This window comes from Triturus cristatus, chromosome 4_2, assembly GCF_964204655.1.
Source record: "Triturus cristatus chromosome 4_2, aTriCri1.1, whole genome shotgun sequence".
In the NCBI taxonomy this organism is placed as follows: Eukaryota; Metazoa; Chordata; class Amphibia; order Caudata; family Salamandridae; genus Triturus; species Triturus cristatus.
This window is the reverse complement of record NC_140586.1, coordinates 661,660,404-661,673,519: the sequence shown is the minus strand read 5'-3', so window position 1 is coordinate 661,673,519 and position 13,116 is coordinate 661,660,404. Positions and strand designations below refer to the sequence as shown.

Below are 13,116 nucleotides of genomic sequence, written 5' to 3'. Positions count from 1 at the left end.
TTCCAAAAGTACCCTTCCCCCAACTTGACTTCTGCCTAGTACCCTTCCCCCAACTTGACTTCTGCCTGCTACCATAGCAACAGCTCATGGAACACTGCTGTGTTGAGTTAGGTCAGAAGTTCGCCAAACAATGTTTCAATTCCACAGAGCAAGAGTGCTTGACTTTTCAAACCTAACAGCAAATCCATAGTACTGTTCTTTGGTTACACATTTTTTTTTACCAATACAAAACATGCTTCTATTAATTTACACATACAGCCTAGTTTTTATTCTAGAATGGTATGAAACAGCCAATCAGTTCTTTTTGTTTTGTAAAAAATATGTATGCCTCCATTTCCAAACTGTCTTTCTTTTCATATTGCCATTCTACTGAAAGACACCTCCTGAGTGCATCCAGTTCTCCTTTGAAGATGTTCACAGTGTGGATTGTAGGGCACAGCTATGTCTTCTGGAGTGAAAAGTTTGCAGAGAAAACAGGTATGGTGAGAGACCTTGCTTTGCCAAATGTAGACATTAAATGGATTGGTCAGAGAGGGTTAAAGTGGCACCAATTGATGCCATTGGTGAAATCCTTCATTCAAATCCAACACCCTGACCTCATAATAGTGCACTGTGGTGGCAATGACCTAGGCACTTTGACTGGGGTAGGTCTGGAAATGCTTATGAAGGACACCTTTGCACAACTGTTTACACTTTTCCCTAAAACTGCCTTTGTGTTTTCCAACATATGCCAAAGGCAAAAATGGAACTGGTCCAATCATTTCTGTCCACAGATTGACAAAGCAAGAAAGCACGTCAACAAATCTGTTTCTGCTTTCCTCCGTGACTATGGTATGGGTGCCATTTACCACAACAACTTGCGTTATGACATGCAAGACATTTATAGAGGAGATGGTGTGCACTTCAATGATGAAGGGAACAGAGTCTTCCTCTTGAACCTTAGACTCTGCATCGGTACTTACTTGTAGGTACCACTTAAAAAATGACTTCATAAACACAACAGCTCTTTTTAGAGCTCCCTAATATCTAAACTCTTAAATCTGCTTTTCATTTTTTTTTTTTTATTTTTTTTTTACCGTACGCTTACCGTAAGCTTACCCCGTGATTTTTTTTAAAATCAATAAATGTTTTTTTTGTACTTTTCTGTCCTTCTTTGACCCCCTTACAAATGTTAGGGGGTCTGTAACTCTCCTCATTGCCCCCTTTCCTTGTTTTCACTCTTTTTTTTCAGAGTGAAATACACAAAATGGCGGCCGCCGCTTCCTGGTTTCGACCGATTCGAATGTTTACTAAGATCTAAGAGCCAATCAGAATCGCGCTCGCGCACGCCACCGTACGCTTACCGTAAGCGTACGGTAAGCGTACCGTAAGCGGGCTCAGATATATATATTGATTTAAAGGCTATTTTCTCAGAATCTACTGAACAGATTTACACCAAACCTACAAAAGGCACTTCCTTGACCTAGGGACTACCTCTCTGCCAAATTTCAAGTAATTCTGTTCAGCCGTTCGGGCTGTAGCTCGTTCTAAAGGTCCTATGGAAAAATGCATGGGAAAAACGCGTTTTGGGACCCCCCTTTTATCTCAGCCCCCGCTTGACGGATCCCCCCGAGACTTTCAGGGTAGGAGCGGAGCGTAGCGCCCCACCTATTTTGAGAAATTCGCGAGGATTCGTCGACCGGCGCCAAAGTTATTCAAAATAGAATGTTGAGGTTTTCCTATGGAAACGTGGTCCTAACTATAACTACCTACTGGCGACCGCCAGTAGGTAATATATATATATATCTCGTCTGTTCTTATATAGTTTTTAAACATAGTCATATTAAATTGTTTATTGACAAAAGAAACATTTTTCTGCCTTTTTTCCCTGAACACTAAGACACTGTATACCGAAACTGAACACTGTGCTATGCTCATGCACCTCATTAGTTTCAATTTTTCACATCCGCTTTTGACCGTTTTGGTCTTCTATAGTCACCGTAGAGCGTGGCATTTAATTCTCTTCCATTTTGTAATGGATTTCCATTGTTTTCCTGCTTTTGTACCACAGCCACCCTGTCTATACTTTTTGAGAAGCGAACTGCATGTAACAATGATACAATTAATTTAAATTACCTTTACACATTGTTTATCCTCTGCTCTCGTAGGGTGGAGGAGGGAAGATGTGTTGAACTCTCCAAGTTAACTCTTCGTTGATTTTCAAAACCTTAAGACTCAGAGACCCAGAATACTCTTTCATTAGTCTCTAGTTATCTGGAATCCACTAAGCAGAATTTCCATATGCTGAAGACAACAAGGCATAACTCTTCCGGGCTGTAAAAGAAATTATAAAAAACCCAAGCAGCACCTGAAGATTTTTTTAAACTGACTGACTAGCAGATTCTATGTTACTTCCTGCTTTAGAGACAATGAGAACATGAAGACTGACTCAGATGGACTTAACATTTTCAGGACAGGTGCTGCTGCATTAAATGCTGTAAGGCTCTGCTGGGTTGTCACCATCATTTTTTGTGGGAGTCGGGAGATTTGTGGATGGCCACACCAAAGAGAAAATACTGGACTTCCTGGAAGTCTTAAATAATGTCATGCTGATTTTAGACATGGCAACTAGCATGCTGACTATTGTAGCACTTTTGGCTACAAATGTATTTTGAAGTGGATATGGATACCGAGCATCGATATCCTCCATAGAGACCAAAGAAAATAATTACTTTCTTTTTCTAGTGAGCTTAGGGGTGGGATTCCCAAGACCATATGGTAAATAGCTCAGCATTAGGCATTCTTATTTTAGGAATAGAGTAGGGGCACCACTTTATATAATGCCTGATCCAGAACTACTAAAGAAAGTTGACTTGTGAGTATGAATGTGCTTTCTTTCATTCCTTCACTTGTTCCTGGGCTCATTTTACTGAGATTTCTCACACAAGTTTGCACTGATATGCACCTATCTTAATTGTGCATCAAACATAAATAAATTGACTTTGAGCATGCAGTTTTTTCAGTGAACTAGCTAGTAGCAACCACCTTCCTGAATTTCTGGGTTTAGCATAACATCTCCTCTTTAGCTCCATAACTCAGCACCATGTGAATCCGTAAATCACCACCATTCGAGAGCACATCAGCCAGAGATGAAATGAAGATGCTATGAACACCACATTGATGTTTCACGATACCTTATACCTAAGAAACCAAATTGATCGTACCTTTTAATTAATATACATCACAGGGTATACCCTTTAACAGTGCCAACTCTTATTAGGAATCTGTTGTTATATTGATGCTGTTCTGCTAGCTCCCTGACATAGACACGTTACAACTCCAAAATACTTTAGCACTTGGACCCATCACAGCTGTTTGCATGGGAAATAGGTCTTTTGGAACAGATTCACTGAAGTAATTATGGTGTGGGAGTAAACCTAGAGTTGATCACTATGGTGAGTCTAAGGTGTAAATATCTATGATCTCAATTTCTGTATAAATGAAACAAATGGCTGAAAATAAGTGGTGTCATCATAAAATGTGCAATTTGCTGTAATCTAACATGGACTAACAATTGGATTGTATAATTAAGAATAACTGTTGCAGACTTGACAAACATTTTCCCCAAGTTGTTTTTTACAGTGATAATTCATTATTTGTGACTTTCTATTTATTTTTTGTCCACAGGTCTTTAGAAATGAGGTGTTTTCAAAAGAAGAACTTGTTGATGAGCCTACACTACATATAGGAAGATTTAATTTGCAACGCAGTGAAAGCGAAAGTACCAAGGAGTCATGGGAAATGCATGAAATGGAGGAAATTGGGGAGGAGCGTGAAATGCTTGTTGATGAGGATTACGAAGAGGAATATTTGCAAAGCAACAATAAGGCCAATATGCCACTTGAAACACGCAGTACACACTCCCACTACACAACAGGGAAGCACCACAGCTACACTGAAAACTGGGTAAAGGAGATGGAGCAGAGTGTAGTCACAGATGCAGAATCAGAGATGCACCGACCCGCCAAGCAACCACCCGACTATACTTATAAGGAATCAACAGGGGTAAGACACCTGCTATTTACAACATTAAAAAACTGCATGGCAGTAGAAGGGTTCTCTTTAGTGTAAACATATGGAACTTTGAGCAGTCGTCTTATTGTGATGGCACATCTGGTTCTGGTGGCACAATATCTCCCATATTATCGCCCTCACCTCTGTTAGCATGAAGGGAAGATGCTTAGACACAAAGGTGCTGATTCCAGGAGGGCCACAGATTGTCAGTCTGGTAAATATTGATTGCTCAGGTTTTAGTACTTATCAGATGCCTTATTTGTGGACCATTCCACTTTGCACATGAAAGTTCCTTTAATTATTAAAATGTTTCCCCTTTCTGAGGTATACAAATTGCGCATGTGTGCTGTTTACCTAATTGATTTACTCCAAGCTTGACCTGATGGGAAACGCTCAGAGATGTGCAATTGGTTCCAAGATTGTAATACAGAGTCGTAAAAAATTGAAGTGGTCTCTGATTTATTATTTGTACACTAGTCAGAATCAGGTGCAAGGTTGGGAAGAAAATGACTGTCTATACGTCCACACCATTTTGTTCAAAGAAACAGTTTGGTACCAGGCAGTGTTTTTGTGACTGATTCATGACTGTGACTTACTACTACAGTTCATCACTGCTGGTGGGTCCAGTGACATTGGCCTTTACATCAATGCAGCTGGAGTTGCTAGTATTTGTAGAATTAGATAGTCAAGGATCTTCAAACCTAATACCTGCTCACTACCGGATGCAGTGTAAGAATTTAAGACATATTCAACTCTTGCTACTCTTCTATTACTTGCAGAAATGATCTGAAAGAGACTGTAGTTATAGATTCCTTACCTTAGAATTACACCCAGGTGTCAGACTGGATCCGGAGAAATTATTTCGTAGCAATATTCTTGCTCGTCGTCCGCGTACATCGTCGGCGTCGTGTTTGCCAGAATGACATTGTGGTGTATACTTAGATGCCGCTCTTGCGTGCTGATGTCAGTTCTTACTCGACTTTGCACGCTAGAAGCGCAGAGCCATGCAAGACACTGATCACTGGTGCACAAAACTAGGGCCCTGTAAGGGAGTCCCTATCCTGAGACGTCAGTTCGCAGAACGGGTAGGATGGGTGGGGCGGTAAGGAATCTATAACTACATATGTCTCGTACAGATACGTAGTGCTTTTAACTGAATTATTCGCTCACCCAAGCCTCTCTCAACTCAAGCGGCCCCTCCGCTGCCCAGAAACCGGCGTGTAAAACGCTTGACACCGCCTTGGCCGATCGACAGGCCACGCCCCCATCAGAGGCCACGCCCACCGCCCACAGCTTAAAAGAGACGCTGCTCACCAGCCTCTCCACCTGACAAACGCTGCTCCTGAGGCGGAAAGCCGGGAGAGCGCACCGTTCTTTTAAAATTGTTTCTTTGTGAATTTTTGTGCTTTTAACTGTATTATTCGCTCACCCAAGCCTCTCTCAACTCAAGCGGCCCCTCCGCTGCCCAGAAACCGGCGTGTAAACGCTTGACAGCGCCTCGGCCGATCGACAGGCCACGCCCCCATCAGAGGCCACGCCCACCGCCCACAGCTTAAAAGAGACGCTGCTCACCAGCCTCTCCACCTGACAAACGCTGCTCCTGAGGCGGAAAGCCGGGAGAGCGCACTGTTCTTTTAAAATTGTTTCTTTGTGAATTTTTGTGCTTTTAACTGAATTATTCGCTCACCCAAGCCTCTCTCAACTCAAGCGGCCCCTCCGCTGCCCAGAAACCGGCGTGTAAAACGATTGACAGCGCCTCGGCCGATCGACAGGCCACGCCCCCATCAGAGGCCACGCCCACCGCCCACAGCTTAAAAGAGACGCTGCTCACCAGCCTCTCCACCTGACAAACGCTGCTCCTGAGGCGGAAAGCCGGGAGAGCGCACCGTTCTTTTAAAATTGTTTCTTTGTGAATTTTTGTGCTTTTAACTGAATTATTCGCTCACCCAAGCCTCTCTCAACTCAAGCGGCCCCTCCGCTGCCCAGACACCGGCGTGTAACCCATAAGTATGTGCCTCCCCAGGAAGCGCAGCGGACGAGCGCAGCGGGCGCGACGATTGCGCGCCGAAGGCGCGCCTAAGGAAAGCCCGTCTGCGCCCGTCCGCGACCGACCGAGACCAGAGGCCATACACCCTGCCTCTTGCACTCAATATTCCCGCTCGCAACTCACCAGCCTCCAGGGCAAGTGGACCCCACCGGCTGCTACCTTAGCTCGCATCTCCAACCTAGGGCTATTAACCCCACAGAACACCGTCCATATTAACACCTTGCCTACGTATCTGAACACCAGTCCCCCTATTCGGCACCCAGATGCCCTTCCCCCCACAGCAATATCTGCTATATACTTAAACACAAGATCGGCAGTAAAACATCAGCTCGATCTTTTCACTCTTTTCGATGTTCATAAACCTGACTTACTGTTTCTTACCGAGACTTGGTTCTCGGACAGTTCCCTTCCCTCCCTGCTAGCGATACTCCCCCCGGCCTACTATGCCATTCGAGCTGATCGCTCCTCTGGCAGGCCCGGCGGAGGGGTCGCTTTGATTGCCCGCAAAGAACTCACTTTCCAGCCTCTGGTCTCCCCCTCCATGGGAATCTCAGACTGCCTAGTGGTTCGCTCCCTTTCCTTCACCCCTCCGTTAACTTGTGTCCTGGTGTACAGACCCCCGTCCTCCCCTCAAACTTTCCTCCCCTGTTTTCAAGACTTAATGGCAACCCTGGTGGTTAACCACGCCTCCATCTTAGTCTTAGGAGATTTCAACTTCTGGCCTTCCGACCCTGCGGAATGCGCCACGTCCAAGGAGTTTTCAGACTCTCTTGGGTCGCTCAACTTCTCATCAGTTGTTAATGCTCCCACACACAGGTTGGGGCACATCCTGGACCAAATTTGGCAACGTGATTGCCCGGTCAACTCCCTCTCAATTTCCCCATGTTCATGGTCAGATCATTCACTAATCACCTTTTCCCTATCCCCTATTCCACCACCCAAACCTACCGCTGTGAAAAATGTCTGGGTGCGCTCATGGAACCGAGTTGACATCGTAGCCCTATCGTCTCTCCTTTCTTCCTCCAGCCCTGAACTGACTGCACTGCCTTCCTCTGGCCAGGCAGAAGCAATTACTAACTGGCTGCGGGCCGGGTGCGATGCCATCGCCCCGCTTAAACGCATCGCAACCAAACGCCCCAAAAACGCTAATCGCTGGTTTTCAGAGGATTTAAAAAACAAAAAACTCACTCTCCGCCAAGCCGAACGAAAATGGAGACGGAATTACTGCCCAACTGCCAAAAATCGTTATACAGAACTTCTTACCCAGTACAAGACAGCTATACTTGACTCGAAGAAAAATTATTTCTCCTCTAAAATCCAGCTTGCGGAAAATCGGCCTAGAGAAATCTTTTCTATCATCCAAGATCTTGCCTTTTCCGACAGAACATCGCTTAAACCATTACCCTCTCAAACATTATGTGACTCGCTCAATTTCTTTTTCTTGGACAAAATTAACAAAATCAAAAGCAAAATTCCCTCCCCATCCCAGACCTTCACTGACCCCCGCTGCCCTCCAGCCACCGCATATTTGGACTCAATTCCTCCTCTTTCGACCGACTCATTTCTCTCTATTCTCCCGTTGGTCAAGTCCGGCTCCCCGCTGGACCCCTGCCCCGCTTATATATTAAAGCAGATTTACACTCACTGCCCCTCACCACCCTTAGTGCTCTTAAACAGCTCGCTGGCTAAGGGCATTGTTACTCCTGCACTCAAATCGGCTGTGATTGTCCCGATCCTGAAGAAACCTGGTGTGGACCCCTCCGATCCAGTTAACTTCCGTCCAATTTCCCTCTTGCCTTACCTGGCGAAGGTATTGGAACGGCATGTGGTTAAAACCTTGAGCGAGTTCGTGGAAAGTCACGGCGTGTTAGCCCCTAGACAGGCCGGCTTCCGCCCAGCCCACTCAACTGAGTCCGTTATAACATCGGTTCTGGACAATCTCCGACAAGGAATGGATACCAACCAACATCAGGCCCTGATCCTCTTAGATCTCTCCGCCGCATTCGACACGGTGGACCACACCATCTTACTTTCCCGTGTCGAAGCGGCGGGAATCAGAGGAACAGCGCTACTATGGTTATCCTCCTTTCTGAACGGTCGGACTCAAGCGGTTCGTCTGGGAGAGTTCTCTGCAGATTTTCAACCAATTCAGTGTGGTGTTCCCCAGGGCTCCTCTCTGTCCCCTCTCTTGTTTAACCTCTACATTGCCCCCCTCATTTTTGCTTTACAGCGTCTGGAGGTCTCTGTGTACAATTACGCAGATGACCTCCAGCTCATTTTTTCCCTTTCCTCCACCCCTGAGTCTATGTCCAATGTCCAGTCCATTATGACCTTTATTCAGGACTGGATGAACTTCAACCACTTGAAGCTCAACCCCGATAAAACGGAGTTGGTGCTAACGGGTGGTTGCTCCAGTCCCTGGACATCTTCTTTTTGGCCCCCTTCACTTGGCCTCCCTCCCACCCCTGTACCCTCTGTCAAAACCCTTGGATTTAAAATTAATAATCAACTCTCCTTACACTCTCAAGTGTCTGCTGTGGTTTCCTCAGCCTTCCTTTCACTTAGGACCATCCGCAGAGTCTCTCGATTTTTCGCCCCAGAAGCGCTCAAACTAATTCTGTTAGCCATGGTAACATCTCGCCTAGATTATGGTAATATCCTTTACCATGGCATGCCCAACTACCTCTTGAGACGCCTTCAGCTTGTCCAAAACCAGGCTGCTCGGCTGGTCTTTAACCTCTCTAAGTCACATCATGTAACCCCTCTCCTCTCTACCCTGCACTGGCTCCCTGTCCGACAACGAATTTTATTCAAGCTTGGTTGCACCATCTTTAAAGCCCGGACAGGATCTGCCCCCTCCTTCATCAACTCAACCATTCAATCCTACACGCCTTCACGAGACCTTCGATCCGCCTCTCACCACCTTCTCCTGGTTCCCCGTTTTAAACGGAAGAAGTGGGGTGGCTCTAAATTTTCTACCACGGGTCCAGTCTTCTGGAACTCTCTTCCATTGCACCTCAAAACCTGCACCCAGTACCCCCTCTTCCGTAGAGACTTGAAGACCTTCCTCTTCACCCAAGCCTTCCCATCTTAAACGCTCACCTTACCCTCTCTCCGACCTACCAAGTAGCAATTGTCAGTGAGCGCCAAGAAACCGCCAGGTGTACGAGCGCTATACAAATCCCTTCAAATTCAAATTCAAATTCATACCGAAGGTAAGTAACTTGTTCATTTGAAAGAGATTGTAGTTATAGATTCCTTACCTTAGAATACATACCCCAGCAATGCCAACCCCGGAGGTGGGTCTGCGATCCAAGTTCACACAGGAAGTCCTGGAGAACAGAATGGCCGAAAAAGCCATCTCTCTGGACTTGGCGGTCCAGGCAGTAATGCTTGGTAAACGTGTGCTAGGATGCCCACGTGGCTGCCTGACAGATGTCAAGTAAGGGGACTCCACGTCCCAAAGCAGTACTGGCTGCCGTCGCCCTGGTAGAGTAGGTGCGCAGGCCTACCGTAGGTTCCTTTTTAGCTAAAGATTAGCTGATTTTAATGCATAGGACATCCCATTGAGAGATGGTACGTTTATGTACGGTCTGACTTTTCTTGGCGGCCACATAACCCACGAAGGGTTGATCGTCTACCCGTAAGTCTTTTGTGCGGTCAAGGTAGAAAGATAGCGCTCATTTTGGGTCCAGTCTCTCCTCCTCTTTGGAAGGATGCAGAGGCGGGAAGAAGATGGGCAATGTGATGGTCTGACCTATGTGGAAAGAGGTAACCACTTTGGGCAGAAAAGAGGGCCTAGCGTGAAGGACCACTTCGTCCGGATGAACAGCAAGAAAAAGGGGCTTGGTGGAAAGTGCCTGAAGCTCACTCACCCTGTGAGCAGAGGTGATGGAAAGTGGTCTTCACGGTAAGAAGACGAAGAAGACAATTATGTAGTGGTTCAAAGGGATCACACATACGATACGTAAGGACAAGGTTCAAGTCCCACTGGTGCATTACGAAAAGAGAAGGAGGAAAGAGAAGAGTTATGCCCTTCAGAAATCTGTTAACTATTGGGGACTTGAAAATAGAAGGTTGATCAGCAAGGCAAAGAAAGCCGAAATGGCCGAAAGATAGCCTTTAAGAGTGCCCAGAGCAGAGCCCTGCTGGGCCAAAGAAAGAACAAAGAGGAGAACTTCTGAATGAGGGGCAGAAAGGGGATCCACAGCCTTTGCTCTACAGGCGTATACCGTTTTAGTGAAGGGACGCCTGGCTGCCAAGATTACATTACAGACTTTGGGAGGAAGGTCGAAAGCTGTCAACTGTCGCCGCTCAATCTCCGTGCAAGGAGGTAGAGGCTGGACAGGTTCGGGTGGAGGACCGCCGAATGTAAGTAACTTGTTATTCAGTGCTATTGTGAGCCTTTCTGGGCTTCAGGTACAGAGAGTAGGCTCCTCTTGTCTTTTCTGACGCAATGTTTTATTAGCTATTTTCAATGGAAAGTGATGTAAGCTGTATAGAAATCAAAAAACAGTACAATATACTGTCTCCACACATTAGGATCACTTTAGATCGAGATTGTATGTAGAAAAGAGCATTAGCTTCTCTAAGACCATAGTTAGGTGGTGTAGATAGGGGGCAAAGAAAGTGGGGGCTGTTGTGAGGGAATGATGAACACCAGTTAGGGGATCAAGTGGCTCCACTCATCAAAGGCAGACCATGTGGATTGCTTGTGAGCAACAGACTATTGACTGATGGATTTGTGAGAGGGGTGTGTGAGGGAGGTATGGGCTGTGCTGCTGGGAGATGTAGAGATAAGAACCCGGTGTACAACAGGGGAACTGTGCACAATAGCTGAACTGAGTAGGGTGGGTGTAGTACATTCTCAGTCCGATGCATCCAACTAATCCAGCCTAAGTATTGACAAAGGATTCAGGACGGTCAAAATATGAGGTCCATACATTGATTCAGTATCAAGGAGGGGGTTCAGGATTCTGTGAGATCACATATAGAATGGAAAAGCATTGGGTTATGTCTTTATCAGAACAAGGCAGGGCGCATGTATAGTTGCAAACTCAAGCACTGCATAAAATCCATTGATGTCTTAAATATCAATGTGGGGCTGTTGTCTTTCATCATATTCTAAAGGGCTAGGTTGAACAATATAACTTGGTACCTAAGGTGCCATTGTTGTCTCAAAGGGTAAATGCTCAGCACTAAGCTTTCAGTGGAGCTGGACTTTGGCAGCACATTGCTCTTAGACCATTTAACCCAAGAGTAAGAGAAAGATGAAAGCTAGTCTGCAAGGGACATATCACACATTATAGATACTTTGGATCTCTATTAGACCAATTAATCCAAGGCCAATTAATCAAAGAGCCAAAGAACTAAGAAAATTAGTCTATGACGGACATGAAGCCAGGTATAGATACTTTAGATTTGAGTCAACGGGATATCATCGGTGCATAGAGAGATCTTTGTAAGTCAGGTCAGAGGTGCTGTGCCCTTCACTCCAGTAGATTTGTGGATTTTGTCAGTCAAAGGTCAAGGGCCAGAATGAACAAAAGGAGAGAGCAGACAACCATATCGAGCCACGTTCCACACAGCAAAGGTGTCTGAGGTGAAACTGTTACAGTTAACTTAAGCTTAGGGGTTCAGCGTATGACCACTGTATCTTATTAATAAAATCCGTCCCAAAATCTGTTCTCTACCCCATCAAATGCTTCTCGGCGTCTAACGAGAGGGTCACTTTATCATCCATATCGTCTCTCAACTGTCACAAGAGATGAAGTGACCTTATGTTGTCCACTGAAGATCTACTGGGGACAAAGCCTACTTGTTCTGTGCATAAGTGTGGCTCACTGGTTAGAGTAGGCAGACCTGGAAGCAGAGGTCAGCCCGGGACCAGGGTTCAATTCCCGGCTTGGCTGGGTCTTGAGTCCATAAATTGTCCATGGACTCGATAATTCTCGCTCCAGTGCATACTCTATTCATGGGTTCACACTCTGCGACTGGGCAATAGCTTGCTTAATCTCCACAATGGCCCCTCGCGGCGGGATGCCTGGCTTTCGCCTTGTGGATGCCCTGCTGGGTTATCTCACAGGTGAATACCAGGACGGGTTCCCTAAGCAAGCGCTTAGAGACCGGTTGGTGATTTGCGCTATATAAATATCTGCACATCTGCACATATGAACGATTAAATTAGTTTCTGTCTATAATAATCAAATTCGCCTGTAACTGGACAAGGGATCTTTGCCACAGTTGTGATATCTTTACTTTGTTAATTTTATAATATTAATTCGGAAATCCAGGTACCCCGGGCGCTTTACTGGTGCTCATGCCATCCATTACCTTTCCTATTTCTTCCTTCGATATGCTGCCTCCCAGTTGTACTCCTCCGTAAGGCAAGGGGATAGTGGATAGTAATCTGATTTCCAAGTGTGAGGTATGGTTGTGAGGAGAGTCAAGATTGAGAAGAATTTAAAAAATCTCTGAAGTATTGCATACGGTGTGTCATTAAAACCCCCTGGTTTGAATGGATTGCTGGGATCGTCAACAGTTCTTCTCTCTTCCTCAATTGGGCACTTATAAAGGTATGCCTGCCTTCTCCCCATGTTTGCAGTGTGACCTATGTAAGTGTGTAAGCTGTATTCAGCTTGGGTCATGAATATAAAAGTTGAGATCATATTTTGTTCTTGCCAGTTTGTGTAGGAATTGGGTGTGTTGTAGCCTTTAGCGGGGTACACAACCACCTTTTCCAGTGTCACCTGTAACATCTAGTTAGGTCCCTATCATGGTTTCCAGTGTCACCTGTTCTTTCATGACCGGCTCTTTTGTTGTGCCGAGTCTCTAGAAGTGAGATCCTTTTCATATATGCCTTGCTGGCTGCTCATAGTGTCTTGTCGAAAGCCACAGATCCCTCATTGTCTGAAAGGTATGTCATAAGATGCGACCGTTGTTTGTTCTTTTCTTCACGCAATTTGGTTGCGTTTGCATTCATGTGCCTATTGGACTTACGTTGTGCCATGAAACTA

General features: G+C 45.6%; 1 protein-coding gene across 12 annotated transcripts in view; it reads left to right on the top strand.

Annotated features, from left to right (window-relative positions):
- PATJ (PATJ crumbs cell polarity complex component) overlaps positions 1-13,116 on the top strand; it is a 1,359,209-nt gene that overhangs the window by 534,758 nt on the left and 811,335 nt on the right. For all 12 annotated transcript variants that reach the window (XM_085602445.1, XM_085602441.1, XM_085602446.1 and 9 more), the window contains one exon: positions 3,667-4,044. In XM_085602445.1, coding sequence (XP_085458571.1) covers positions 3,667-4,044 — 378 coding nt within the window. The remainder of the gene's footprint in view (positions 1-3,666; positions 4,045-13,116) is intronic.